Source organism: Fistularia commersonii, chromosome 30 (genome assembly GCF_037954325.1).
Source record: "Fistularia commersonii isolate RoL2024-O1a breed Wild chromosome 30, RoL_Fcom_v1.0, whole genome shotgun sequence".
NCBI lineage: Eukaryota > Metazoa > Chordata > Actinopteri > Syngnathiformes > Fistulariidae > Fistularia > Fistularia commersonii.
In genome coordinates, this window is record NC_141313.1 from 7832842 (window position 1) to 7860297 (window position 27456).

The following is a 27456-nucleotide window of genomic DNA, read 5'->3' on the forward strand; positions in this document are numbered from 1 at the left end:
TTAGTACTACAGAAACTCGGGTGTTAATGCTGATCCATTGAGTTCACAGCCTTTAAGAGTATGCAATAAAGATCATTCAATTTTATATTGAACACGACAGATTTGGACAGATAACAGCCTTCAGGCAGAACTCAAGAAGAAATACTTTGCAAAAAACAGCATAAAACTTTTCAGATGTCCTCTAACTGTGTTGAATCTTGTGCTCAAAACTTTAAAATCACACTCACTTGCGATTCAGTAGATGGTGGGGCATTAAGATACGCGAGTAGACACGAAGCAGGTTTAAATATTGATATTATTGACGTGCGATAAATCACAGCAGACGCGAATGACAGCTAACAGGTTAGCGCTGAAAGCTTCGTCAAGCTCTCGGTTACTAGCGCGTAAAGCCACCGGTGGAGCTGGAAGAGCATATCCAATAGTTGTTTTGGGATGGGGATTTTTTTTTAACATGACATAACAGCTGAAAAAAAAACAATTAAACGGGACATTTTTACCCTTAAAAGTTAAAAATGTGAACGAATGATTCATGTCAGTGTTCAAAATGCTATGTTAAAGCTAGTCTGTCGCCGTATTGGCTTTTATTTTGAAAGGTCAAACCGGAAGTTGTGGGGTTGCGATACGTAAATGGATACCGGCCCGACGGCAAACGTGGAGGAGAGAGGATGTGGGCATGCTGACATCTGCAAGCCAGTGGTCGGACTGGAAAGCAACGGGCTGACTAACAGCGGCCTCGACAGCCTCGAAGAAACTCCGAGATATGTAAACTTGTCGTCAAGGTAAATAATGACATCGCCATTTGTCACCGATATGTACTTTTTCGTGTTATGGTTCAAAGTGTACTTCTTTTCACTCGATGTGTCAAGTGAAAGCGGCGTTCACGACTCGGGTTCGCACTTTCATGTTTGTTTACTTCTAAATTAAACTCGCTTCGCCAAGTCGACGGAACGGCTCTGTGGGAAAACTGGTTCAAAACAGCAAAAGCGTCATGGCCGAGATACTTGCAGTTCGTTTTGGTGTCACACACCCTCGGAAATTTCCTGTCCCGCCTGGCTGCTTTTCAGTTTTTATGATGCGTTCATGGGATGTCAGTGAACGCGTCACCCGCCCGCTGACTGCGGGTGATTTAAGATCCTGCGGGAATCACACTGGCGACTTGTTGCACTGCGTTGCTTGCTGTTAAATTTACAATCCCTTACAAAACCCCAAGTCAATCAATGTCATGTCCTAAAGATATAGTTAGATCGATAGAAGGGATACATTCATATTCAATTCTGTAAATTGAAGGGAGGTTCTATTTTTTTTTAATTTCTTTTACAACCCACACACTTCCTCGTAAGAACAGACAAACATTTTTTGATGGGTTTCATTTTTTGGGGGTGTATTTCAATGAGTATTAGTGACTTTGTGACAAATAAAGTGGATTTTATTTTTTTTTTGCAGACAGCCCTGTCGCCTCCCATCACAATCTGCCTCCTTAAACACTCCCATTGTATATAAGACCAAGTGCTGTTTATGTTTTGAGGAGAGTGAATTATCCTGTTTTTTGTGGGTCACCATGTAGATGGTCGCTTGTCAATTGGTTTTCCTTTTTACGTAACTGTTTTTCAATGCTGAGTATCACACCAGATTCCCCCATGCCCCCCCCCCCCCCTTCTCGAGGGCCCGGTGAAGAAATCAGTAATGTATCATAAAACAGCACAGGCTGTTCATTCCTTGCTAACCATGGAGAGAAATGGGGTCTCCGTCATCGGCACACTGAAACTTGAAGTGACCTGAGCTTCAAGCTTCATTTGTTTGTCCCGCGAAAGCTGCAACATAAATACTTTTCCATCTTTGATGTTCTTGTCGAGACACGCGGCAACAGATTGCGGCTTATCTTATCTCTCACCTACTTTTTTGTGTCGGTTGGGTTTCGTTTTAAAACAAAAATAGATAAAAGTGGGGCAGGATTTAGCCTGCGTCTTAAGCCCTTTTGTTCCATCCTCATCCTCCCGAAGAGGATCGTATTCAGAGAGAGTGCAAGATGTGATGGACAGCCAATAAAGGGGGGTTTTGTCCACAGGCGTCTCCATTTTGTAATGTCAGGACTCCCAAGTCCCCTGGCTGCGGCCCAGGTCGGAGTGAAAGGGCCGCGCTGCCTGGCGTGAAGGACTCCTGTGTAAACCGAGGTCCCTTTGACGGTGTGACCACAAGATACATTGCGAGACGCTGCAGACTCTCGAAATCCCTCCCACTTGATTTCCTTACAGTTCGTACCACTTAAGCATATTTAAAAGAATGAGGTTTAAGTGTGTATTTGTGCGCACGCTTCTCTTACCGCTGCAATGTGTGAGTGTGCCACTATTAATGGCACCCTGCTCTAATTTTAATGCAGCACAATAGATGCGAGTATATAAAAAGCAAATGCTGCCAACATAGCTAAGTGGTTTGTGTTTACACGAACCATCTTTCAAATTCTTCCCGAGCTGATCTGTTTCAAATGCGGCGATGGCCTAAAAAAACTCTCTTCATGCATGTTTATACCAGTATTAATCCTGTTTTTAAATCAAAAAAAGGGGCCTATCCCTGCGCAAATATTCCACCCTTTTGTGCACATCTGTAGACGCTTCAGTGGAAATTGTATATAGAATGAACTGTTTATGACGATTCAAATCCAAAGAAAACATTACCCATTTCACCGTCCCACACCCAGCACCACAAATATGAATACATGTATTTATGCAGTAGTAGTGTAATTACTACTGGGTTGTTTCGGGATGTTTCAATGTTGACAGGTGCTGTGAAGCAAACACCACAGTCCTGGATAGTTTGTAGAAGAATTGTGTGTCTGCCTGTCAGAAGCCTCCGAGAAGACTTCTACTCAGAAGATTTTCATGAAACTTAGTGTGTGGTGAATAATGGGCCTTTTAGGAAGCACTTAAATACTGGAGTAGACCAAGGCAGATGCATGCATCTAACATACAATTAATTTTTTTCCTTCTTTTTTTGCAATGGTTATCAAGAATACGTGGATGAAAAACACCATTAAATCAGGTACTTTGGCCTGATAAAAGGCAGAATCAGGAAAAGAAAAAGACTTAAAATTGCACAAGAATCAGTGAGGCGCTATCTGCTATTAAGCCGGAAATAGTCATTAAATAGCAGACAAGAAGCAGCCCCGTAGTGAAAGATAATATTCCCCATCCTTGTGTCAAAGTATTTCCCTCAGATGGCCTCTGACGTCAGCCTCCCTCTGCTCCGACAATATTCCTCCCCCTCGCAGGTTTCTGGCAGGACATGCCGACACAGGGGTCTAATATCTTGCAAAGTATGGTTTGTCTCTTGTGGCTGGTACACATGTGAGTATTTGCTGCGCTTTGAGGGTATTTCCAGAGCACCACGTTGGCGTCACGGCGGGATTGTCAGACCCAGGTTTGCGTTCCAATCCGGCCGGAGCCTTCCTGGACAGTTTTACAGCACATTTGTGTTCTGCCTCAGGGGGTCTCTTCCCTTTGCAGGTGTCCCTCTGCTTTGACAGATAGGGGGATTGATACATTGCCAACCAGGATTTTTCCTCAGTGTCTGGTCTTCCCCTGAATGTCTAGATCAACTTCTTAAGGACACTGATCAACATGAGACCCCTGTTCTTACCCCTGCGAGTGGAAAAAGAAATTGCCAGCCTCTTATCTGGAGCTCTCACTTAATGCTCAGTATTGTCAGTAGTCTTTGCTTGCCTGTGCATTCAGTCACTCAACAAGCTCTTAAATCAAGTGCAGAAACAACTCTTTAAAAGCATTTTTTTTTACGTCCTGCGGGCCCAGGGTAGTGGTTAGTGCAACAAGGCTCCTGGTTAGATTTCGACAGGAGGCCTTTCTGTGAAGAATCTCCATTTTTTGTCTGCATAGGTTTCCTCTGCGTTCACGTGTTTCAACCTACAGTCCAAAAACATGGACGACCTTCATTGGAGAATCTAAATTTCCCACTGAGAAGGTGAATGGTTGTATGTCTCTACATGTGACCTTGTGATCGCCTCTCTCCCAATGACAGCTGGGATAGGCTCTAGCCCTCCTGCGCCCCTGACAGTTGGATGAATGAATGAATGAATGAATGAAAGTTTGCATCTTCACAACCTTACAAGTGATCTTCATTAAACCCCCCTTAGTAAATGTTTAGACCAAGACCAAGATTTTCAGGATGCATGGCTTATATGGGGCTAACTTTCTTTAGCCTGTCTGTGGCTTTACTGGCTTCTCCTGTCAGTATAACATTTACTTAAAAATGACTATATTCTCAACACAATGGTAAAACAGTGTATTTCTTTGAGTCTAGAATTTTGTGTTAAGTTGTCCCCATGAGTGAAGGAACTGACTGCAGCCTAATTTTTTACATTGCGCACTCCAGCACTGCTAAACCATCAAACTGTGTGGTATGGTATGTTTAATTAAATTCTCACTGACCCTCTCTGGAATTTTAAGTGGATGCTGATTGAGTTTGTGATCTCCGGGTGCTTCTAGTTGTGAGCGGTAACGGTACTTTAAACCACATGGTGACAAGGGAAATGTAATTTTGGGTTTCTCGGTTTCATGATCTGGAACCTCTGTTTGCTGTATGAGTCTGTGAAGCATTTTTTGCCCCCCTCTGCTTCAGAGGTTTGTGTCCTGTAGGGCACCCGAACATCCAGCCAGTCTTGGTGCCTCCCCGGGGCCTGCTGTCATGAGGGGACGCTGCTCACGAAAACTGGGCGTCCTGGCCAAGACTGTCTTCCTGCTGTGGCTGCTGTGGCTGGGATACCTACTGTTAGCGCGCTCCTCTTTCCCCTCCTCATCCCCAGAAGAGGACAACACGGATAACGGCCGTCCGGTGCGATCGCACTCCAGAGAGGACGGTGGCTCCGACGGGCAGCTGTCGAGGCCGCTCTACATTAAACCGTCGCCGGACAGCAATGCACCAGGCGAGTGGGGTCGGGCCACCCATCTCACCCTCAGCTTAGAGGAAAAGAAAGAAGAGCAGGACAGCGTGGAGCGCTACGCCATTAACATCTATGTCAGCGACAAGATCTCCCTCCACCGTCACATTCAGGACCACAGGATGACTGAGTGAGTAGAGCAAGATTAGGGAACTTATTTAGTAATAAAACCATTGTTCACCAATGCGTTTGGACTTATATCAGTGCATCAGTATCCTTTTCATTCATTCATTCATTCATTCATTCATTCATTCATTCATTATCTATACATTATCTATCCTGCACTCAGGGTCACTGGAGCCTATCCCAGCCATCACTGGGTGAGAGGATGGTCACCAGTCGATCACAGGGTGACATATATACACTGCTCAAAAAAATAAAGGGAACACTTGAAAAACACATCCTAGATCTAAATGAATGAAATATTCTTATGAAATACTTTTCTCTTTACACAGTTGAATGTGCTGACAACAAAATCACACAAAAATGATCAATGGAAATCAATTGTATCAACCCATGGAGGTCTGATTAGGAATCACACTCAAAATTAAAGTGTAAAAACAAACTCCAGGCTGATCCAACTTTGATGTAATGTCCCTAAAACAAGTCAAAATGAATCTGTGTTGCTTCCTGAGTGGACACTATGTTTTCACAGAAGTGTGATTGACTTGGAGTTACATTGTGTTGTTCAAGTGTTCCCTTTATTTTTTTGGGCAGTATATATATATACATATATATATACATACATGACATACAACCATTCGCTCTCTCATTCACATGCGAAGACAATATAGGGTCTCCCTTGAACCTACTGCATGTTTTTGTGGGAGGAAACCAGAGAACTCAGAGGAAAGCTAGGCAGACACATGCAGAACATGGAGACTCCACGCAGAATGCCTGGTTGGAATCGAACCAGGGAACTTCTTACCATGAGATGTAATTGCTTACCACTGCGTTACCGTGTCACCCCCCTGCAGAAGTTTCCTTTTGCCTCGAAGTCAAGTTAAAGTCAGCTTTATTGTCACTACTGCTGTATGTTTCATACATACAGATGATTGAAACGGTTACTCTTAAGACCCACAGTGCAGTCGTGAAAAAACATTATAAATATCACAGAAAGCAAGTTATGACAAGGCATCAAGGTTCCTGACAAACTCCAAAAAACAGTTACAGTGCAGGGATTTAATGTGTTGTAAAGTATTTTAAAGTGACAGCTATAAAGGTGCAGATTCAGGCTTCAGTGAAATTTATGGATGGAGTAACCTGTGTGTGCGTGGGTGCGTGCGTGCGTGCGTGCGTGTGTGTCTTTATGTATGTAGGTATGTATGTATGTGAGTGAATGAGTGAGTGTCCATGAAACAGTTCTTGTGGTTGATGAGGGTCCTGGAATATCCTCCGGGATGCACAAGAAAATGTTTAATTAAAAAGAAAATATATAGAAAAATAGACAATTTTTTTCCAAGTCATCAGCATAGCAGAAAATTAAATTACATTTACTGATGACATTGGCATTTTACCTGTTGCATCTCATTAGTTTTGCAGCCGCGTTGTGTTGTTCATTCACAGGCAGCAGAATTTACCAGCTAAGTTCTGACAGAAAAGGATAGGCATGTAGTTTGTTTTATAAATATAAGTTGAAAATGGTGTTTGGAAGCAACATCTGGGGAAACATCAGAGATGTGTTATTTGTAAGACGCGTCAGTGTTAAAGTTCACATGGAACCGCTTCAAGCTGTTTTATTGGTTCAAACATTAACAGCCTGCCTTCTGGGGTGAAGCTGTTTATAAGGAATTATAGTGGTGAGTTCTTTGATAATTTTCACAAAAAGGGCAGGTCAATAATAGCTGGTATCGGATATTGGCAAAAATCTCATTTCAAACATGGGCGACAACATTGGTGTGTTGATGATAAACATTTAATTTGGAAAACGTCTTAATTAAAATAACAAGGCCGATGTTGCGCAATCAATCTATGCATCGCTACTGAATTTGTTTTCCAGCGAACGCCAAGATTACTACCATATTTTTTGTAATCAATTGTTACTTTTCTTGAGAAATTCAGCCAAAAGTCTTGTGGCCCTGAACCCTGCTCGGAGGCGTTGCTGAACGTTCAACTGTATCAGGGATAAATTACTCCGCGGGGATTAAGTCGAGCGCTTTACTGGAATCAGTTTTCCAATAAGCAGCTGAAACAAGACTGAAGGCGCTCAAGGCTTATTGAAGCTGCGTTAGCAGCTTTCTGCCTGGATGGATTTATGCCGTCCAGAGTTGTTGCGCGCAGCAAATCTCAACTGAGCCCCCGCGATTTTTGGCAGTCCAATGCAGAGTACGATGGTGCAGAGCCGCCTCCCACGTTTGCCCTGTGAAACCGGTAAAACGTGCACTCCATTAATGAGGTGAGGTGCCTCATTTCATTTTATTTCCTGGTTTTGGAGCTTTAAAGAAATATCAACTATCTCAAATAGTGGGCTAGTGATAATGTACTAGGTTTTAAATTGGCAATTGCCCGAGTTAGATTGTTGATTGTCGACAGAAAATCAGTCTCAGATGTTTTTCCAGGTGAAAATGGAATGAGGAGTTTTTACCCCGAGAGGCAGTCTCCAAATTTAGCCTGTCATAATGCTTTGATCATCTCGCCGGGATGAGAAAACCGAAAGTCACATCGCGTTCCTATCCAAAGATAAAATTCAAAGACAGAGATATCTTTATCGGGATTATGGCATCATGTGGACACATCCAGTGAGGATTTTAAAAGACACAGGCATCTCACTGCTAGAGCGACCTTATTTCTTGCTTGAAAAAGCTGCACAAACTTTTTTTTTTTCTGCTAAATCACTTATTTAGGTTCACGTCTGAATCCCTGACACAGACGGTTCACAGCGAGTGTGCAAGCAGACATCCAGCATAGAGCATCGTGCGTGTGGTATATCCAGGAGATTGAGATGTTAGCTGAGGAAGTGATTGAGTCTCTCTATCTTGCTTGAGAAAGTGAGGAAACTCATTCTAAAGAACCACCGCATTGTCCAGATATTGCCTGAAAGAATCGGGTCACTGATGTCAGCTGTTAAAATGAGTTTCTTCTGGAGGCCTGTTTGCAGCTCTTTCACCCTGAAAAAAAGTACCTGATGCCATTTGGAGAGAGACCTGAATTATCACCTTACAAATGACCCACTTCAAGAAAATATTCTCATCGAGTTTCCTGTTAGGTTGCGGCAAAAAAGCGAATCCCATTTTTGAGGAGCTAATTGTCGTTGAATCCCAGAGTCTCACACTCGGCCTGATGCGTGACCTTGCATATATTGCCCTCCTGGGGAGAAATGCCTGTAACTCCCATATTTTATAAGGGAATACAAAAACTACGTCTTACAACACCCATTTCTACATCCTTTCCATTTTTATTTTACCTGCTCCCTCTTGTATTTTAAACGTTTTGTCCCAAATGTCCTCTTAGGGGCACAATGTTGTCGCCTTTGCAAAATAATCGTCTAACTTATTTTTTCAAGTTTTTCAGAAAACAAAACTGAGCCAAATGTTGAATTAGGAGTTGATTGAGGGAAAATCATTTTTTGTCAAGACATGTTTTTGGCAATTATTTTAAGAAGGTAGATGAAATTCCAATTAATGAAAAAGTTTGATATTTTGTGAAATGACCCAACCAATTCTCTATACTGTTGTGCAAATCTGGATGAGATGCCAAGTTTTTTGTACAACAGATCCTGATTATTTCTTTTTATATCATATTATATATCATATAATTTGATAGATTACATTTGGAGGAATGGCTCTGTTTAGATAATGGTCTTCAGACAAGGATGTGCCACTGTGGACTGTAAGACTGGCTGTCACACTTTCTCTTGTTGTGTGGCAAAGTTTTGATCACGCAGCGCGGCTCGGTTGCATCACATCTCCCCATGCACATTTCATTTTGAATATTTGTGGCGGACGCTCTTCAGAGAGCTGCCCGTCATCGGTAAGCCAGAAAGACAGTTCTTCACAGGGGGAAAAGGAATGCGGCTTAATCGATCGCTCGTGACCGTCATCGAAGCGCAACGTATCGCTCAGAGTCACACCCCAAATTTCAGCGACGTCCCGCATGTGGGACGGGTTTCAGGCTGCAGAATTACCAGAAGTCATTCAACCTTTGCCAGAGAACCGCAACCCAAAAATAGAGCTTCCTGGAAGAGGCATCAAAGGTTTCTCTCTGTTTCTCCTTTTCTTCTCCATTCATTTGTCTACTTTTGTCCAGTTTGCCTGCCACCCTGTCTCTCCGTGCTGTCGTGCCTGTGTGTGTTTGCTCAGGATTCTGTGGTTTTTCCCTGAGCACTGCTGCGGCGTGTCGCTGACTGGCCCTCCCCACTCCCATCTTTATCACCACGTAATGACTGCCATCTGGGATAAAATCGGGCAACACACTAGTGTCTCATTCTCTCTTCTGTGAGTAACAGCGTTCTCCTTGTCCGTTGACGTTCATGTCCCCTCAGATGCAGAAGCAAGAAGTTTGACTACCGCCGTTTGCCCACCACATCCGTTATCATCGCCTTCTACAACGAGGCCTGGTCCACGCTGCTGAGGACCATTCACAGCGTCCTGGAGACCACGCCAGCCGTCCTGTTGAAAGAGATCATCCTGATAGATGACTACAGTGACCGAGGTCCGGCATTTCTACATTGATGAATAACCCGCTGTGTTATTTTGTCTCTGTAACAAAGAAAAGCTCTTTCAGCGTCTGCAAAAAAAAAAAAAAAAAAAGCGGACTGACAGTCTTGTCCTAGTTTAGCTCAGCGGATGAGCTTTGATATTTCGTGTTGACAGCAGTTTTATAAAAATGAGGAAATAAAACACAATGGAGCTATTTAAAGAGGAACAGTGCCGTCCATGGCTCCGTAAATAGATAATAGCTAATTACAGAAGCAGCTATTAAAGCTCTCTTGAAGCCAAGATAGAATGAAACAGCCATAGATGCAGCAACAAGATAATTGGATGTAAATAGCATGGAAAAATTCTTTAAATACTACAATGTATGCGTGACATTATTCGTCACATTTAAGGATTTTAAAACTTCACTCTACCCATATGTCTACCCTTCGTAAAATACTCCATAATGTGTCGAATGCAAAACATATCATCTGACAGGTGTTGGACAACAGATGCTTTCTATTTCGCCTCTCAGTGGTTGTGACAAGCAGCTTTGACATAATCCACAATGCCACAAATCTCGTTTGTCTAATATCCAGTTCCTTTTTAGAAAGGCCCATAGAAGAAAAATGCCCTCTTTCATCAGGGGACTATAATAAAATCTGAACCCTGCTCTCAAACCGCACAAATGGAACTCCACGGTGTGTAGTTCAAATACTTAACAGCGGTTTATTCATGAGTCCTGAATGCCGCTTATGAGTACAAACCTCAAAAAACTGTCCATTTTTTATTTCCGGAGCAGAGCTTGCACAGTAAAATAAGGCTTCTGCGCCCCCAGAGTCTCGACCTGCGTCTGACTGTGTTACTTGGGCGCCAGCTCTGAGAAGGACACCAATAAACTGGAAATTGAAGTCGTTCTGGCCCTCGAAAGAATTAGTATTCTGGCCCGGCTAGAATGTCGGAGTACGTCGGAGACGTTACACCATGATGACGCTCTCAGAGAGCCTTGGCCGGCATCGCTGCTTCTCCCGTGACCACAACAACCACATGGAATGCCAGACATGTCCGTCCCCCCCGCAGGCACGGTTACGAGACAGGAAATTGCGAGCCAACGGACCGGTTGTACCTAACCAACAGGAACATGTTGCCCTTGTTCCTGAGTAGCAATTTGTAAAAAAATATCCATTCAACATTTTATCTTTATGCTTTGTGATTATTAGGCTACCTTAAGTCCCAACTTGCCGACTACATCAGCAATCTGGAGCGCGTACGGCTCATCCGCACCAACAAAAGAGAGGGGCTGGTCCGGGCTCGACTCATAGGCGCCACATTCGCCACCGGTGGCGTGCTGACGTTTCTCGATTGCCACTGCGAGTGCGTCCCCGGATGGATCGAGCCCCTGCTTGAAAGGTGGGTCAGCTGAGCTGATACACTTCGTTGCTCATATGTGCAAAGCCATGAATATGCTAAAAGCCAGTCCTTTTCTGTTTCAAAAACCTTTTCTGCTGGGAACACTGTCCTCTGTCTTTGATACCCGTCAAGGATCGCAGAGAATGCCAGCACCATCATGTGCCCGGTCATCGACACCATCGACTGGAACACGTTCGAGTTCTACATGCAGACCGACGAGCCCATGATCGGCGGCTTCGACTGGAGACTCACGTTTCAGTGGCACTCGGTCCCGGAGGTGGAACGCAAGAGGCGCAAGTCCCGCATTGACCCCCTCAGGTGACGCGACGTGATACCTGGCAAGATCCGCCGGCGTTCGTTTTGAAATGAGCACCAGTTAAGAGACAGGAGGATAAAACTGTTGTCAGCAAACAAAGCCATCATAATTAAGATTTTTTAACTTCACCTAATAATAATAATCATAGTAATTCAAAATAAACAGGTGGGGCTGCTAGGAACCGTTATTTATGTTAATGGTTCACTGGCTATGCTTTCACTTCCCTGCTGATTCCCTTCTGTCTGTGGGCTTTAGCTGCATTGTGTGTGTGTGTGTGTGTGTGTGTGTGTGTGTGTGTGTGTGACATTATAGCTGAAAGGTGCAGTTCTAACCAAGTGACATGTTGTGTATGTCTCTCGTATTTACTCTGAGTGCAGCTGTCACATCTGCTTGGTGGTTGTTTAAGGCAGAGTGACTGCTCTCTCTCTCTCTCTCTCTGCCCATCTATCTTTATGCTATCTTTGTCTGCGTGTTTGTAATCTGAATTTAAAGAACCCCCGAAATATGCCGACGAGGGAATTGCAGTTGATTTCATTAGAAAAGAAAAAGAAAGGCATAACAAATGACATAAATTAAGTTTACAGATGTCAAAAGATAGGAAGCATGTTACCGTCCATATCTGGGAGGTCCCGGATTCCCCGATGCACGGAAGACCGTGTTATCAGATTGGCACATACCAGTAGCGGAGCTGTGCTTTAAATGATAACAAACCCAGTGAAACAGCAAACCGGGGGAGGGATGCACAGCTCAAGAGAAATGCTGGATAAAAATCAAGAGGCTATTGTAATCTTAATTACCACAGAAATCCAAAGTTGGCACAGAAGTAACATCAAAAATTTCACTGCAGTATCAACTTGCAACGGTCCTACTTTTATCCAAAGACATTTAGTCAGGTTTGATTTTTTTTTTTTCGCTGTAAGCACTGTGTAATTCTTGCTTCGTTCCAGGTCACCAACAATGGCGGGAGGATTGTTTGCTGTGAGCAAAGCATACTTTGAGTACCTGGGAACGTACGACATGGGCATGGAAGTGTGGGGAGGGGAGAACCTGGAGCTATCCTTTAGAGTGAGTTTAATCCTGTCTCAGCAATGGTCCCACCGCGTGTTGCCATGAAGCGAAATCGCAAAAAGGGGGAAGAGATATATGACTCTCCTTGTAGATCTATAAAACTGTGTATGCAGTACGGATTTTGTAGAGGCGATACATTACCGGATTTATAAAGCTGTGCGCACACATTGTGTAAACATACTCGTGATAAATCATGTCTGTGGATCAGCAGAGCCGCTGTTTTTCCATGACTTAGAGACAGAAACAAAACTGGTTTAAAACAGGAGGGGTAAGGAGGAGCAGCGGAGGAGCCGTAGTTATTTGATGCGTCGGTACTTTAAAAAGTAACCGCACACGTCACATCAGTTATTTCTGAAGCCTTCAAGACATTGGACATATTAAACCCCATCCGCATTCACAATTGCGTGAAGCCACAGGGCCAATTATAAACCCATAGAGACACACAGAAATAAGCCCTGTCAGAATCTAACCAGGGACCTTCTTGCCGTAGGGCAGAACCACAGCGAACTAAATTATGTTCGTAGAGAACCGCCGGCTTTCCATCCCTCATCTATTCAACCCGTTATGAGCTATTTAATTTAACCCTTATAAACACCAATATCTATAAAAACGAACACGTAGAGCTTTAAATTTCCTCTGTGTGCTGTCTCTCCAAAGTCACATCCCTACCAGATTGCAAGCAGTCTTAAGTTTGTCGGTCACAATATTTCATATCAGAAGCAGCCGCCATCAAACGAACGATGTTTGACATGTCATAACATTTTTATTTTTCCAGTGCGCACACCTCTCGTCGGCTGAGGCGTTTAAGGTGTCGCCGTGCGCTCGTTCGTCAGTGAAACTTTAGGCTGAGTTAATATCGGGGGTGGGGGTTGGGGGCAGTTTGTGAGGGCGCATGATTTATAGATAACACATGTGATTACAGTGCGAAGATGAATGGCCTCTTCCCGTGAGTGATGGGTTTTACACCAGGAAATAAAAAGGCCTGTCCCTGGGATTTTTCTGCAGTGCATAATTTATGCTGAATGAATGAGCTTTCAACTCCTTTTTTTGAGTGGGGTGGGGCGCTGGGGGTTATTCTTAAAAAAAAATTTAAAAAAAGCCCGCCGCAGGAAAAGAATGCCTGCTGAATCAAAACGTGAGAAAATGTGGATTCTTTTCCAGCTCTGCTGTAATTTTATCAAACATCAAGGGAACAAATTAGTTTTTTAGCCAGCAAGAACTCAAAAGCAAATAGACTATAATTTGATGAAGTACCAGATATCTGCTAGATGACAACTTATAATAATATATCCATAATAAGTAAAAGTGACACTGATATTAAAATAAGTACAATTTAGGTGAAGAGAAGTTAAAATAATATTATGCAATTAAATAATGAAAGAAATGCAGAAACCAAAGCCAATTTGGGTCTATGCAAAACAAGAGGCTCTTCTTGTTGTTGATTACAGCAAAACAGTGACAATGATTGTTAAAAAAAGAAAATTATAGTGCCTGCTTTTCAATATTAACGCATGTAATATTTGAGAATGTGTACAAAAATAATTAGATTCTCAATTGTCTTCAGACTCAATTGTCTTTTCTTTCTCTCAAACCTTTATTGTGCTCTTGCAGCTTTTAGCTTAATTGGAATTTGAGGTCATTTGTTGGTAATTATTTCCCAGTTAGGTGCAAAGAGGACACACATTTGATTTATTTATTTTGCCTATCAGGTAATGATTGACTTGATTAGGTCTCAGGAAAAACCCATATTTTTTTTTTCAGACAGCAATAGCTTGTCTTTTAATTATGTAAATGTTACATGGAGGGGAGACGTTACGATCAAAAGAATCAATGGGTTTCTGCCTCGCTCAGTGATTGACTGATGGAAAGCACCGCTTTTCAAGCAGGAAAGACCAGACTGAAGGCCTCAATATCTTTTGCAGGTATTTATTTATCAGAGAAAACTGATAAAAAACATCAGAACAGGTGTCAGGTGCTGCCCAATATACTCTGGCACTTTTTTAATCTCCATCAGAAAGTATTTTAATTTAAAACCATCTGCGTGTATTATCAACCCCCCTGCTTTCTTGCCTGTTAGCCAGTAATGGTGTTATCGTGAAATTGAAGCGATTACGTGGCGCAAACGGAAACAGCGCATTCCATTTCAAGACACACTAGAAGTCCCTGTCAGAACTGAGCAGTCTTTGTGTTTTGCTGCTGTTAGCCTCTATTTGTTTTCTGACAGTATCACAGAGAGAACCTCCCCTCTTTGCCCCCCCCGCAGAGATTATCAAGTGTCTAACATTCAGCGGGAGGTCCATTAGAAATCTCACTGGAGGTGTTCAAAAACAGGAAAACAAAGTAAACAAGAGTGACAGTGCATTCTCAGATACACTGTGATGCCGCAAATCATCTGACTCTCGGTAAATGGGAAAAACTGGTATGCATGGTAGCGAGATGCTCATTAATTATTGTCCGTATTGACAGACCGTAATGCAATGCAGCAGCACCTATAAATCAGTAATGGCAGTTAGTTACTCATTCATTACGCAGAGTGATTGCATCTCGGCTGTTGGGTTTATCGGAGTGGTTGCAAATGCGAGGGTGGCTTGTAGGAAGTGACAAAATTGTCTAGTGTTTCTGAAATCACTGCAAGTCAAAATACCAGTGTATGTCGCAATTACAGAGTCGGAGAAGAGCGGGTCAAAAATAGCACGCCTTTCTGCTTTCCCCATGACAATAAATAGTCCCAATAGCGGATTTTGGAAATGTGGCCGCCAAGAAATGTCTCTAGCACACATCACTCAGTGCCGTGTATTGTGTTGCAGAATGCCTTACCCAAAAAAACATACACACACACATATGGCAAATAGTTGATTTGCCAATGGATAACAAGTCAAGGAAAAGAAAACGAATTGCATTTTATTATTACAAGTATTTTTTATTTTTTCCTGTTGAAAAAACCTTTTCCACAGACCTGCTGCAGAACAGAGGGAATGTAATCAGCCAAAGTCATTGGGTTGACCTGGAGTTAATAAACATGAAAGCTGGCAGGATTAAAAAACCCAACAAAAAACAATAACCTAAAAAGCAAGTGGTATGCTCAGACTGCTGATCCATGTGTCAGACAAATACAAGCACCCTTTATCGAACGTACTTTGACAATAACAATCTTTTCCGTGGATTATAGTACAGGCAGTTCACGCTTACTTTTCATAATTTACAGTTTTAGTTCCTGTTTCGATCCCAGACAGCAAGGGAATGGGGCGAGGGTAAAAATGCGGTATTGATCCTGTAAAGGAAGTGTTCAGAATACATATATATGCTTACGTATGTATATATGCACATCCCTGTCTCTATGTAGATGTGCACCGTTTGTCGTTCATTGCCCTTCAGTTAAAAATTATTGCCAAATTTTGCATGTTAAAAGAATACTATTTTAAATGTTGACGCCGTCCTGCGCCCATCCCCCCGGGGTTGAGTTGACCTTGAGTGACTGGACCGCACTGAAAAGCACCGTCACTGTTGTAATATGCAGTGAATAATTGACTTGGTTAATGATGAACGTGATCTTGTTGCTTTCCAGCTCCTCATAATGAGGGGGAGGAGGTCATACCTGGATTCTATTTTAAAAATCGACCTTTTATTCTTAATTGTTGCCCAGTGGACAAAACAATGTGAAAAAGCACAGTATGTAAACAAGAGGATTTGGCTCGTGGCAGAACCATTTAGAATAATAAAAAAGGTGTTAAATTAAGAGTTGTGTTTGTGCTTTCCCCTAAGGTGTGGCAGTGTGGCGGCAGTCTGGAGATCCATCCCTGCTCCCACGTGGGTCACGTGTTCCCCAAGAAGGCCCCTTATGCACGACCCAACTTCCTGCAAAACACCGTGAGAGCAGCCGAGGTTTGGATGGACTCCTACAAACAGCACTTCTACAACAGGAACCCCCCAGCCAGGAAGGTGGGTCACACGTCGAACCCTGAAGAGTTTGGAAACAAGTCAGGTCCAGTTAGATGTTCTGCCCTGATGCTGCTTCAGATCTTGGTCACAGAGCGTAATGATATCCTCTTGGTGCAGCAGGTCTGTCACATGTTTAGTACATTGTAAAAACATATTTCAACAGAGCTAGTTGAAGCAAATTACACATACATACATAAGTATATCGCCCAATAACAGCTGGGATAGGCTCTAACTCCCTGCAACCCTGACTGCGGGACAAGCGGTAGAGATAATGAGAGAATCAATGATTAGCCATTTTGCAACTTCATCCAATGGGACAGGAAACGTATGCGGTGAAGGCTAAGCTATGGGTTAGCACACATGTACAGCATATTATTGGGTGAATCATTTGTTCCTAAAATAAAACATATCAGAAACTCTCTGAATCCTGAATATATATCTGTAAAGATCATATCAATGATTTTTAAATCATTGATATTGAATGTACAAAAGTACATTTCATTCTATAAGACAGAACATATTGATTCTCCTACTTATGTTTTACATTTATTCAACAAAAGGCCAAATATCGCAACACGTTCTCCTAAAACTTATTTACGAAAAAGCAGATTGTCAGTTCGCAAACAGCAGCAGCACATTGAGGAAGTCGTGAACACGTGAAGAAAAAAGGAACAAAACATCCCTATGATAATTAATTATTCATTATTAATTTTATCACTGTGATTATGAAGAGCAGATAGAGAGACAGCCTATAAATTCATGCGGCTACACTGTATGACACTAAAGTATTCATCCCAATCTCTACAGAAATAGATGAATGACACTGACGTACACTTTTCACATTGTGCGAATTCACCAGATGCTGGATGGCGGCCTGCGGCGCCGCCTCCTCCACCTGCCTGCATTGTGACTGTCTGGTGCAGCGGGTGACATCGCTTTTCACGTTTGATTGAGATGCATAACGTTATATGAGTGCCCTGTCAACATGATGACGCACTGGCTCTCTGACCGCTGACCGGGTCGGCCGTGTCCTTGTGTGCGTGTGTGTGTCTGCACGTGCGCCTCTCAAATTCTTAGTCCTGATCTACATCAAAATTTAATGTATCTCAATTTCAGCTATCTAAAAAACATTCATTATTGATATCAGGGAGCTTTGATCAACCAGTAAATTACCTGGTCAGCGGGACATTGAACACATCGCTGTCAGACAGGGAGAGTGGTTCCAGAGTCGACCGCGCCGTTCTTGATCCCTTCACTGTCAGCCAGATTCAATCTGATAATCAGGTTGTGTGTTTCCAGGCCCGCCGTGTAAATAGCTTACTGTTTTCAGCATAGCATTTTCACAGCGGTTTAGATGCTTATAATCTTTATCATAGGTTTGTTTCTGTCATTGCCAGAGGAATCACAGCCCTCCCCGGCCCCTCCCAGCGACCTTTCGCGACGTGACCGACGGAGCTTAAAGCACTAAATGCACCGTAGATATATTTACGAGGGACGACACTCATTCCTCTCTACGGCACTACAAAAATTGCCCTGCGGGTAAAGCTCAGGGGCTTGACATTACAAAAGGCGAAGTTCCCCCACCTGAGCAAACATGGCTATCTTATATATGCACAAAAGCAAGTGCCACGTTTGCTCGCGAGGCCCGTTCTCAATGATCCACAGACGTCACCTTTCTCGTCCAGGATGTAAATTCCTGTCTTGTTGCTGTGTCTAATGTCAATTTTAGACACTCCCGTTTGTTTCAAAAGCCGCCTCCCAATGCGGTCGCTTAAGCGGCGGTTGAATTCATTATCAAGTTTTGCGTCAGTGGTGGTTGACCGGCTGATAAGACATCGTCACAGTAGATAAGCTGGCTCTCGATTACCGTGTAAACAAAATCCGTCCAAACAGAGGAAAGAACAGAAAGCCAACCTGCCGCCTCTCTACTTCAAAACCCTTCTAAATTTATACTTAGCAGTTTGAGCCTCTAAATCATAAACACGGGATTTCTGACAAATCAAAAGGAGACACTAATCCAAAACAACATCTATACTTTCACAAGCTTTTGAGATTAACTTAAACATAGAAAGTTAACAGCCATCTTGGTTTTCGCCTTGGCCAAACTTTGGAATTTGTCTCTATTTTTGTGTGATATTGCAGAACAAATATAATTAGACGTCACATTGAATAAATTGTTGATGGGTAAGTAAAATAGATAAAATTAAGTTATAGCCCAAGAGATACCCACAGAGATGATGTTATGTTGGATATTTCAATTTTTTGTGTGTAGGCTTTGGCAGAATGTGGATATCTATAGCCACAATTGCAGGTGATTGACAGAGCAGCGGTTCAGATGCCTTCCCCGAAATCATCCGTCATGAGGTAGTGAGTGGGGCTGGCAGTGGTTTGTGAACACGACACTGCTAAAATGACAGCCATAACCTAAAGAGACAGAGAGAGCGAGAGAGGGAGAGAAAGAGAGAGAGGGGTAACATACTGATATTTGACAGCCAGTGGGAGATCGGCTGAGCAGCAGCGACTTTACCATCTCGTGCTTTGACGCTCGGTCTGGAAAATGATCTCCAGACCTGCCATTTGAACGCTCTCGCTTTTGCAGCAGAGGCGCCTCAAGGCTTCACAAACGTATTTGAGCTTGTTAAGAATCAGTCCTGCAATATTCATCTAACAGCAATAGCACTCATCATCCACTTCAAACAATATTGAAAAGTGGAGGATTTGGTGAAGTCCAGAGTTACTGTGGTGAAATCGGCTGACAATTTTGGCAGATGAATCAATCCCTAACCATCTATATGGCTTAATTTGTGACTGTGGCCCTGCCTGGACTATTTGCTCACCACCTACTTACCTTGCAGGAAACATACGGCGACATCTCAGAGCGGCTGCTGCTCAGGGAGCGGCTGAAGTGCAACAGTTTTGACTGGTACCTGAAAAACATCTACCCGGACCTGCATGTTCCCGAGGACAGGGAGGGCTGGCACGGGGCGGTGAGTTTCATTACCCATTCATTTTTTCCGCACCCTGCAAAACACATGATCTGTGCTTTTATTCACACCAATCACAGATCATGAATTCCGCCTGGTTTTGGAAGCCAGAAAATGCTGGCACTGCACTCGTTTTGCTTCTTTAATTTCGGCCAATTACAGTCTGGTGCTGGCTGCGCGGCCGGGGCGCGTTATGGCAGCATCCAACTCAAACCGTGTAGCTCCTAGCGAAACAAATGAAAAATACTTTAAAACAAATCTAGACACCGTGTAAAGTTGTGCACCGCTAAGTCTTTCACGCATCGTCGATTGGACTTGGGTTCGATCCAATGTCCGATGTCTCTGAAGGTGCCGCATTGCCAATGTCCCCCATGGACACTATAAAGATGAAGGCTTACTGGAGTGTCACGGGAGAGAGCGCAAGTTTGTCTGAGGCAATTTGGGCTTTGTGAAATGACAGCATAAAAACTATGCATTGATTGACCTAGTAGGTAAAGGCTCGCTTCCAACACAGCATGGAAAAGGTTGGAAACAGACCAACTCTCCTGTCACGGAAAACAAAGGGAAGAAAAAATGTGGTCAGAACACATTCTCGTGTTTCCTTTCTATCACCTTTTCCATCCCCAGTGTAGACAAGATCGTGATCTAACATATTTTTGGACCGGAGCCTTTTACGATGCGCTACTAAAAATGTAATTGAACTCGATCCCAGACCCCTGTCTGTTGAACCAAAATGAAAACGATCTCTCCCAAGAGTTGGCCACCCTGGAATGGCTGGGGAAGAAAAAAAAATTCAATATCTGATTTCGAAAGCAAGATCTGGAGATGGTTATTTCATTTACTGAATCCAGGAGTCAGTAACGTCTGCGGCATGTTTCAGATTTCAAGTGGGGATAATCAGCGGTTGCAGACTAAACGTCGCTGCGGACGCAAATAGCTAAACCTGCAACCAATCAGATGAAGGGAACACATGACGCGCAAAGCAATTAGACAGATGCCGTGGTGGAAATACCAGTTGGAGTAGTTGCCGTACTTTACAATTCATATCGTTGATATGCTGCTACCACATGCTTCCTCTCAGTGAAAGTTGTGTGTAAGTGTGTTTTTGTTCGGCCTCCCTCTTCATGTCTGACTTGAGATAAAATGCAGTGGAGGTGCTTTATCGAGCAGCGGTACCATCGTACAGTCTATTATTTCTTTATCTGTTTCCCAGCTTGGTTAGAATAGAATTTAAATTTGGCAAGATGTTTTCATTCTTAATTACATTTAAAGGCAGCACCATGGTGCAGTGGTTAGCGCTTCTGCCCCCTAGCAAGAAGGTCCCTGGTTCTATTCCCTAAGGCAGGGGTCAGTAACTGTCAATGCTCAAAGAGCCATTTGGAGCCGTTTCCCGCAGAACAGAAAACACCGGGAGCCACGAAACACTTCTGACATTTAAGGGGAAGATAACACTGCAGGTATCTTTTTTTCCCCTTTATGCTAGGTATAGAAAAAACTATAGTATGTTGCATTCATGAAATCAATGAACTGCTTCAGAGAAAAAAAAATCTATTTCTGCATGCAAGAAGGAAAAGACACTGGGTTGAAGGTTATGTTCAAACGAAATACTCATTCTGTTCGAGTCCTCATATTTAGGAAATAAAAAGCCAAACTTAAATGTTCCCCTGCAAAAATACCGTCAGCATGCCATCCTTTTTTTTATCGCATGTCACCACCTGTCACCGCAAAAAAAAAAAAAAGGGCTATTTCACCGAACACTTCAAAATATATATTTACAAATTAAATAAACAATTAAAGTGCTTATTTAATCTGTCTTTTCTGTGTAGTCTCCAGGTTCTCAGGTTTACTCCCACTGCCCAAAAACATGAAGCAGGTTCATTGGAGACCCTTAATTGCCGAGACGTTTGAATGAAAGAGAGAAAGGCTATATGTCCCTGTAAGATGTATCAATAAGGGTGAATTGTTGTATTTCCCTAAAGGAAAATGTGTGAATGAGAAAGTGAATTGTTGTATCTCGTATCTTTCTCCTAATGACAGCGGGAAGAGGCTAAGAACTTGCTGCAGGATAAGCAGTATAGATAATGAATGAATGAATGAATGATGAATTATATGTTAATTGCTCTACAGTGACCGTCCTTCATTATTTGTCAGATGACGGAGATATTTATTGCACGGGTCTATTACATTCATTTCCTGTAAGTGCTGCTGGGCACATTCCTAATCTATGAAATTCGGCCCGAGAGTGAAATAATCAGTTCATTTTATAGCCTGATTTAAATAATCTTTTGGTTGATTTTAATGGGTGATATCAGACTTGAACAGATAATCGAATGCATATGATTAGCTTGTTAGATGTACATGACCAGCAGATACCCAGCTGTTACACCAGTGTTGTTTTGGTGTTGATAATCAGTTCAGTGGAGGTCGGTTTAACTAACTGTTTGATAAACCGTCAACAGCTGCTGATGGTATTAAAGTTGTGCTTTTCACTAGCGCTTTAGTCCAAAGTCTCCCCAGCAAACACCTGATACAAACGTGTCTGTCTTGCATTTTAAATCTACCTTTTTGTCATTTGAATTTGTCATCTGGTGCAGGTGCATTACACAGACTGTTAACAGGATCATGCGTTGACGTTACCTGAACTTTTATTCATTCATTATCTATACTGCTTATCCTGTACTCGGAGTTGTGGGAGTGCTTAGGCCCATTCCAGCTGTCATTGGGGAAGAGACAGGGTTCACAGAGCCACATATAGACATGTAACCATTCACCCTCTTATTCACTTGCCATACAAAGACACAACCATTAACGCTCACATTTACATGTCCCAACAATTTACGGTCTCCGATGAACCTACCGCATGTTATTTGATTGTAGTTGGAAACCAGAGAGCCCGGAGGAAAACCACGCAAACATGGGAAAGCGTTGAGTTGGAATTGAACCAGCGACCTTGTTGCAGTGAGGCAGAAGCACTAACCGATGCAACACTGTTACCTGAACAAAAAGCATTAAAATGCTGCTACAATATTAATAAAGTAACATCAAACTAATTGGGATAATTTTCTGTACTTTGGATACTTCAAATAGATTTTGCTGACTGTATTAAAGTCCTCAGTGTATGAATAAAACAGTCGATTTCATTTCAGTAAAAAGGGTCGTTAGTGCCAGACTCTGGTGATGGCACCAAAATCCATCATCTGTTGTATCTGGCCAAACTCCACCGTTTAGAGTTTTCTTGGCTCGAATCGTGATCCCGGCTAGGTGAAGGTTCAGTCCCTGCGGCTGACATCGCAGCCAAGCGGATGTTTGCGCTCTCATCTGCCCCGGAGGTTATCATACTATTGTATTTGTTTTGGCTGTGCGCAACTTTACCGTGTATTTTTCGCTTGTCCATTGGTGTTTATTGATAAAAGGGTGGGACAGATTATTGATTGCTTCTGCTTTAAAAACTGTAGTAAAGGCCTGTTTCTTTGGTTTCAGGTGCGCAGTTTTGGCATACAGTCCGAGTGTCTGGATTACAACGCCCCGGAGCACAACCCCACCGGGGCTCACCTCTCCCTGTTTGGTTGCCACGGCCAGGGAGGCAACCAGGTATGTTGAGTTTTTGCACTGTTTATTCTGTTTCTCTCTCCCGCTCTCTCCCCCCTTTTTATTTCAATTTCTTTTTTAAATTTTATCTCTCGCCACATGCTCCCTTTGCTCGGTTGGAGTCCCGCTGACCCTTAAAATGAGCCGCCTCGGTTGATTCCACAAGAAATTGCTCTCTGTCGGTGCGTCCAGACCTAAATGTAATGAAGGGGAAAAAGCGGATTTGCTATTTCGCTCACATCCATCCCCAAATATTTTGCAATCGAATCACAAGTAGCTTCAAAGTGGATGTCTGCCCACTGTGATGGATGGTGGAGAAAATGGCTGATTATTTGGATGTATATTTAATGCCGGGGTTGAACAGGAGGCCGAGCTCCCCTTGTGCGAATCTCCGATACCCCGCCGCTGCATTGCATCAGGTATCCCCCGTCACGAAGAGCCACGCGTGTGACTGAAATCGTCGTTTCAAGGGCTCCGGCGCCGAAACAAAAACCTGCTGGCCCTGTGCTGCCTCCCTCCCACACCCCTCTTTGGCCCAGATAGGAACCACGTTCCATTTAAAAGATACATGAGCCTCGGAGGCAGAATAAATGCGACAGCCTGGGTAAATAAGTCTGAAGCCGGCGGGTGCCGTGAGTGAGTCTTTTATTAGAAACGGCCATTACGGACCCAGATGCACCTGAAAGATGTATGAGATACGAGAAGGAGGAGGAGGAGGAGGAGGAGGAGGAGGAGGAGGAGGAGGAGGAGGAGTGTGAGGGAAGTATGAAGATGGATTACCTGGCCGTCTGTTAAACCGGTAGGCTGGGACACGGGCCATGATTTTGAAGTGATGCAGATGCGGTGTGTACCGCCTGAGTGTGTGTGATTGTTTACGTCTCGTTGATTGAGAAGGCCGAACACCCCGTCTTTAATGATAATATCCCTCGACACACAGACATGTCACGTAATGCTGGCTGATCCAACAGCAGTATAAAAGGAAAACATCCTGTAATCCCAGTGAAAAGTCAATACACATATCTTTTGTGCTCGTCAAAATCTCCCTTCGCGCCGAGCGATTAAGGTAACGGGGGGGGTACGCGTGTAAACAACTGGGAAAGAGGTTTAATCCCTCGGTCACGACTGCTCTTTCCAGCCGAGCTGCCTCCCGGGGTTGATTTCCAAAAGGCAGGTTAGAAAAACACACGCTGATCATCAGGAGCCGACTGATATGAAGGTCGGCAGATTTTATCGAGCGGCGTTTGCTTTTCTTGGACAGAAAAGATGTCTAAGGGCATGTGGCAGCTAAGACGTCTACCAATGTTTTTTTTAATTATTTTTTTAGTGCAAAGATCAGATGCGTTTATTGTATTGACATTCCGAGCAGACGCCCAGCTGGACACCTACACAGTGCGGACCTTATAACATTTGATTGAATGCATTTCCTAACCTGAACATCTGGAGCGCATATTGACTCGAACTATTTCGAATCTGACGTTCATTACGTTCCTCGTTTTCATTTCCCATCTAACTTTTTTTTTTTTTTTTTTTTTTTAAATTTAGTACCTTTTAAATGTCGATGAAGTTAAAAGTTAAAACCACCTGTCTCTCGCCCCAGTACTTCGAATACACGTCTCAGAAAGAGATCCGATTCAACTCGGTGACGGAGCTGTGCGCGGAGGTGCTGGAGGGATACACGACGATCGGGATGAGACACTGCCCGCGGGACGGTGACATCAGGCCGTCGAGCATCATCTGGGAGTTCAGAAACGTAAGCGTCGCCCACATCCACGCTCCTGTTTTATCTTTTTTTTTTTTTTCCCCCCAACTGGCCTTCCGGGCTTTACGTGACTCTCATCCTCGTGTTTTAGGACAGGACCATCTACCACCCGAGCTCTGACATGTGTGTCACGGCGTACCGCACACTGGAGGGCCGCACGGACGCTCAGATGAGGCGGTGCAACCCCGATGACAAACACCAGCAGTGGAAATTCGAGTGGTAGACAAAGAAATCAAGAATGTAGCAGGGAAACCTCAAGTGACCTTCTTTAACCCGAGTGCAATTACGACAATGGATGTTCTCCGCTGCCCTCTGTTCTCTCTCTTTCTCCCTTTATATCTCTTTATCGTCAAGGCTGCGAGCTGGCGGTGATGGAAAGTCACCCCACAGCAATGACTGACCCGGTCCGGTGCTGGTTTACCCGCCGAACGAGGGCAGGATGAACTCGATTTGTTGAGAGAAAAGGGAAAAAAAAACAAACACAAACTCGACTCCCACCTTTCGCCTTGCTTTCATCCAAGTGCCTCTTTGACCAAAAACAGAGTTGGTCTTTGTCGTCTCGAAGCTGACCGGACCACTCGGCACACGAAGAAGTGCCTTTCAAAGAGACCAGACAGTCTTTGAGAGCTTTGACGCGAAGTCACGCTGCACTACAGATTGTTACCTGATGTGCAATCATTGTAAAATTACTGTTAAAGCCCGCTTAAGGACCAGACAGTCATTTGTTTACTTCTCGGAAACATAACGAATTCAAGGATGGGTAAGAATGTACGGTCAGCAGCATTACCCCCCTGCCCCCCTAACATGCTCTGTCATGTGAGAGGGAAGCAAACATTCCCTCGTTCGTCTGCGGATTCATGCTGCCTGAACAAGACTTGAAGCGTTGGCGAAAGCACGTGCACCGAGCGCACTTCCCTCCCGACCCTGAATTCAACCGTGTTTGTGCCTTCCAGAAGTTCTCATCCTCTGGAGTTGGTTTACGCGCCCAAATGAAAACGTGCCAGTGGACGCCACATGATATTTAATGCTAAAAGTGAAACAACACTGGTTTGATGCACTTGATTTTATTTAGTGAGAAAGAGCCCCAGAGGGAAAGCCTCTTTGAATTAATCTTTCAATTTGGCGGTGCCAGACATTTTTTTTTTTATTTTTTAATGAAGACTTGTGCGTATAAACTATACTTGAAATGGTCTCTCCACCAAAAGAAAAAAAGCAAACAACCTACCACAATCGATGTTTTTTCCTCTGGGATCCGAGGACCTTGACATGCAGTATAACTGTCATTGGCCGCGTTGAAGACGCAACCAGGTCTGGTCTATGCGTGCCTTTAAAACCCACGAATATGAAATATTCATATGGATAAACATTTGTTTTATTGCCTGTGTAATAATGTTCGGTTCAAGGGACCACAAGGGGATAGCGCTAATGTAATATGAAGCACCTGCTAAACTACTGATGACCTAAAAGAATGAACTGGTTTGAGGGGAAAAAAAAAAAGAGACTCGATCCGAATGGACGCGACCGGATACTCGACTTGCGTCAACTTGCTGGGATGATTGAAATAATAAAAGAAGAAAAACTAACCATAGATGTGCAGTTCGGCCTCTTCTTTTTCTTCATCACATGACATGCACGCCGTGGATTCAAACCCAGGGAAAACACAAAGGCTGTTGCACTTGCACGTTGCAGCAAGAGGTGACCCCCAGTCAGGCATGACTGACAGTCGTTTGGCGCCACCTACTGGCAAAAATATGTCATTTAATACTAATGACCATTGCAGTACGCGACACTTCTTATTTCTTGCAATATAATACGCGTGTGTACGTTTCTTTTTGTGACTTTGAGTTTTAATTGTCTGTAGATCGTATTCAATTTGTATCTGAATTTGGTTTGATCCCTTGGACTCAACATATGTCAAAGATTTTGAACTTGATATTTAGTCACATATCCAAATGCACACACGTTTCTACACTGAACCTGTGACAAGAAACACTTTGAATCTTGAATTTAGGCGATTTTGGTCAACCTCAATTGTTGCTGTTGCCATTCATTTGCAAAGATAATTATGATCGATCGATTACATCTAATCATATCTAAACTTGGATTCTCAAGCATACATTTCAATATGGTTCGAATGTGTACAGATGATTCAATAAGATACGATGATAATGTTTTGTATTTTGACGATAAAAAAAAAAAAAAAACAATCATAGCCAATGATAACGAGAGACAGCAGCACAAGACAGGAAAGAAAGAAAGAAAGGAAATCTTTTCCAAAATTGAAGGTACAGAATTTAATTCACTTCACTTCTATTCTCTCTATTGATTAAATAGTGTACTGTGTCACTGAACAAATACTGAACCAGCTGGTTCAGGGGTGTTCATTTCAATGTTCCTATTCAAATCATGCCTATGCAGTGGTTTTATAAATGTCAACCACCAGTATCACATGGGCGTTTAACAACTTAATGCAAACAAGTAATCAGTGAGAAGTGAATGCAAATTTGGGTTGACCTTTCGCAAGTCCATGCGAATAAATCAACACTTTATTTAGAGTAAGTGCTAGAATAATAAAGTTTGTGAGCTACCAGCAATGAGGGTGAGGTCCAAGGCCATTCCCAGACATTTGAAATCCTGAGAACATTTTTTTTCACCTCAATGACTTTTAAAATGCAAATTTCCATTTATGTTAATACTGAATAGGAATTTGGTCTTGCATTTATGTCTTAATCTCTTCTGATCTCTGTATTCTATGTATGATTTAAATCTTACATTGTACACCTTCATCTTTATTAAGGGGCCACCTCACA

The 27456-nt window shown here is 43.1% G+C and overlaps 1 protein-coding gene across 1 annotated transcript; it reads left to right on the top strand.

The window, feature by feature from the left end:
- Positions 1 to 639: 639 nt before the first annotated feature.
- galnt4 (polypeptide N-acetylgalactosaminyltransferase 4) lies at positions 640 to 26908 on the top strand. The gene is made up of 11 exons (XM_086177994.1): positions 640 to 779; positions 4630 to 5078; positions 9429 to 9598; positions 10803 to 10992; positions 11125 to 11310; positions 12256 to 12373; positions 16139 to 16315; positions 19171 to 19302; positions 22780 to 22890; positions 24485 to 24637; positions 24738 to 26908. Exons 2-11 carry the CDS (start codon positions 4696 to 4698, stop codon positions 24867 to 24869), a joined length of 1752 nt encoding a protein of 583 aa, XP_086034120.1. The 5' UTR covers positions 640 to 779; positions 4630 to 4695; the 3' UTR covers positions 24870 to 26908.
- The last annotated feature ends 548 nt before the right edge of the window (positions 26909 to 27456 follow it).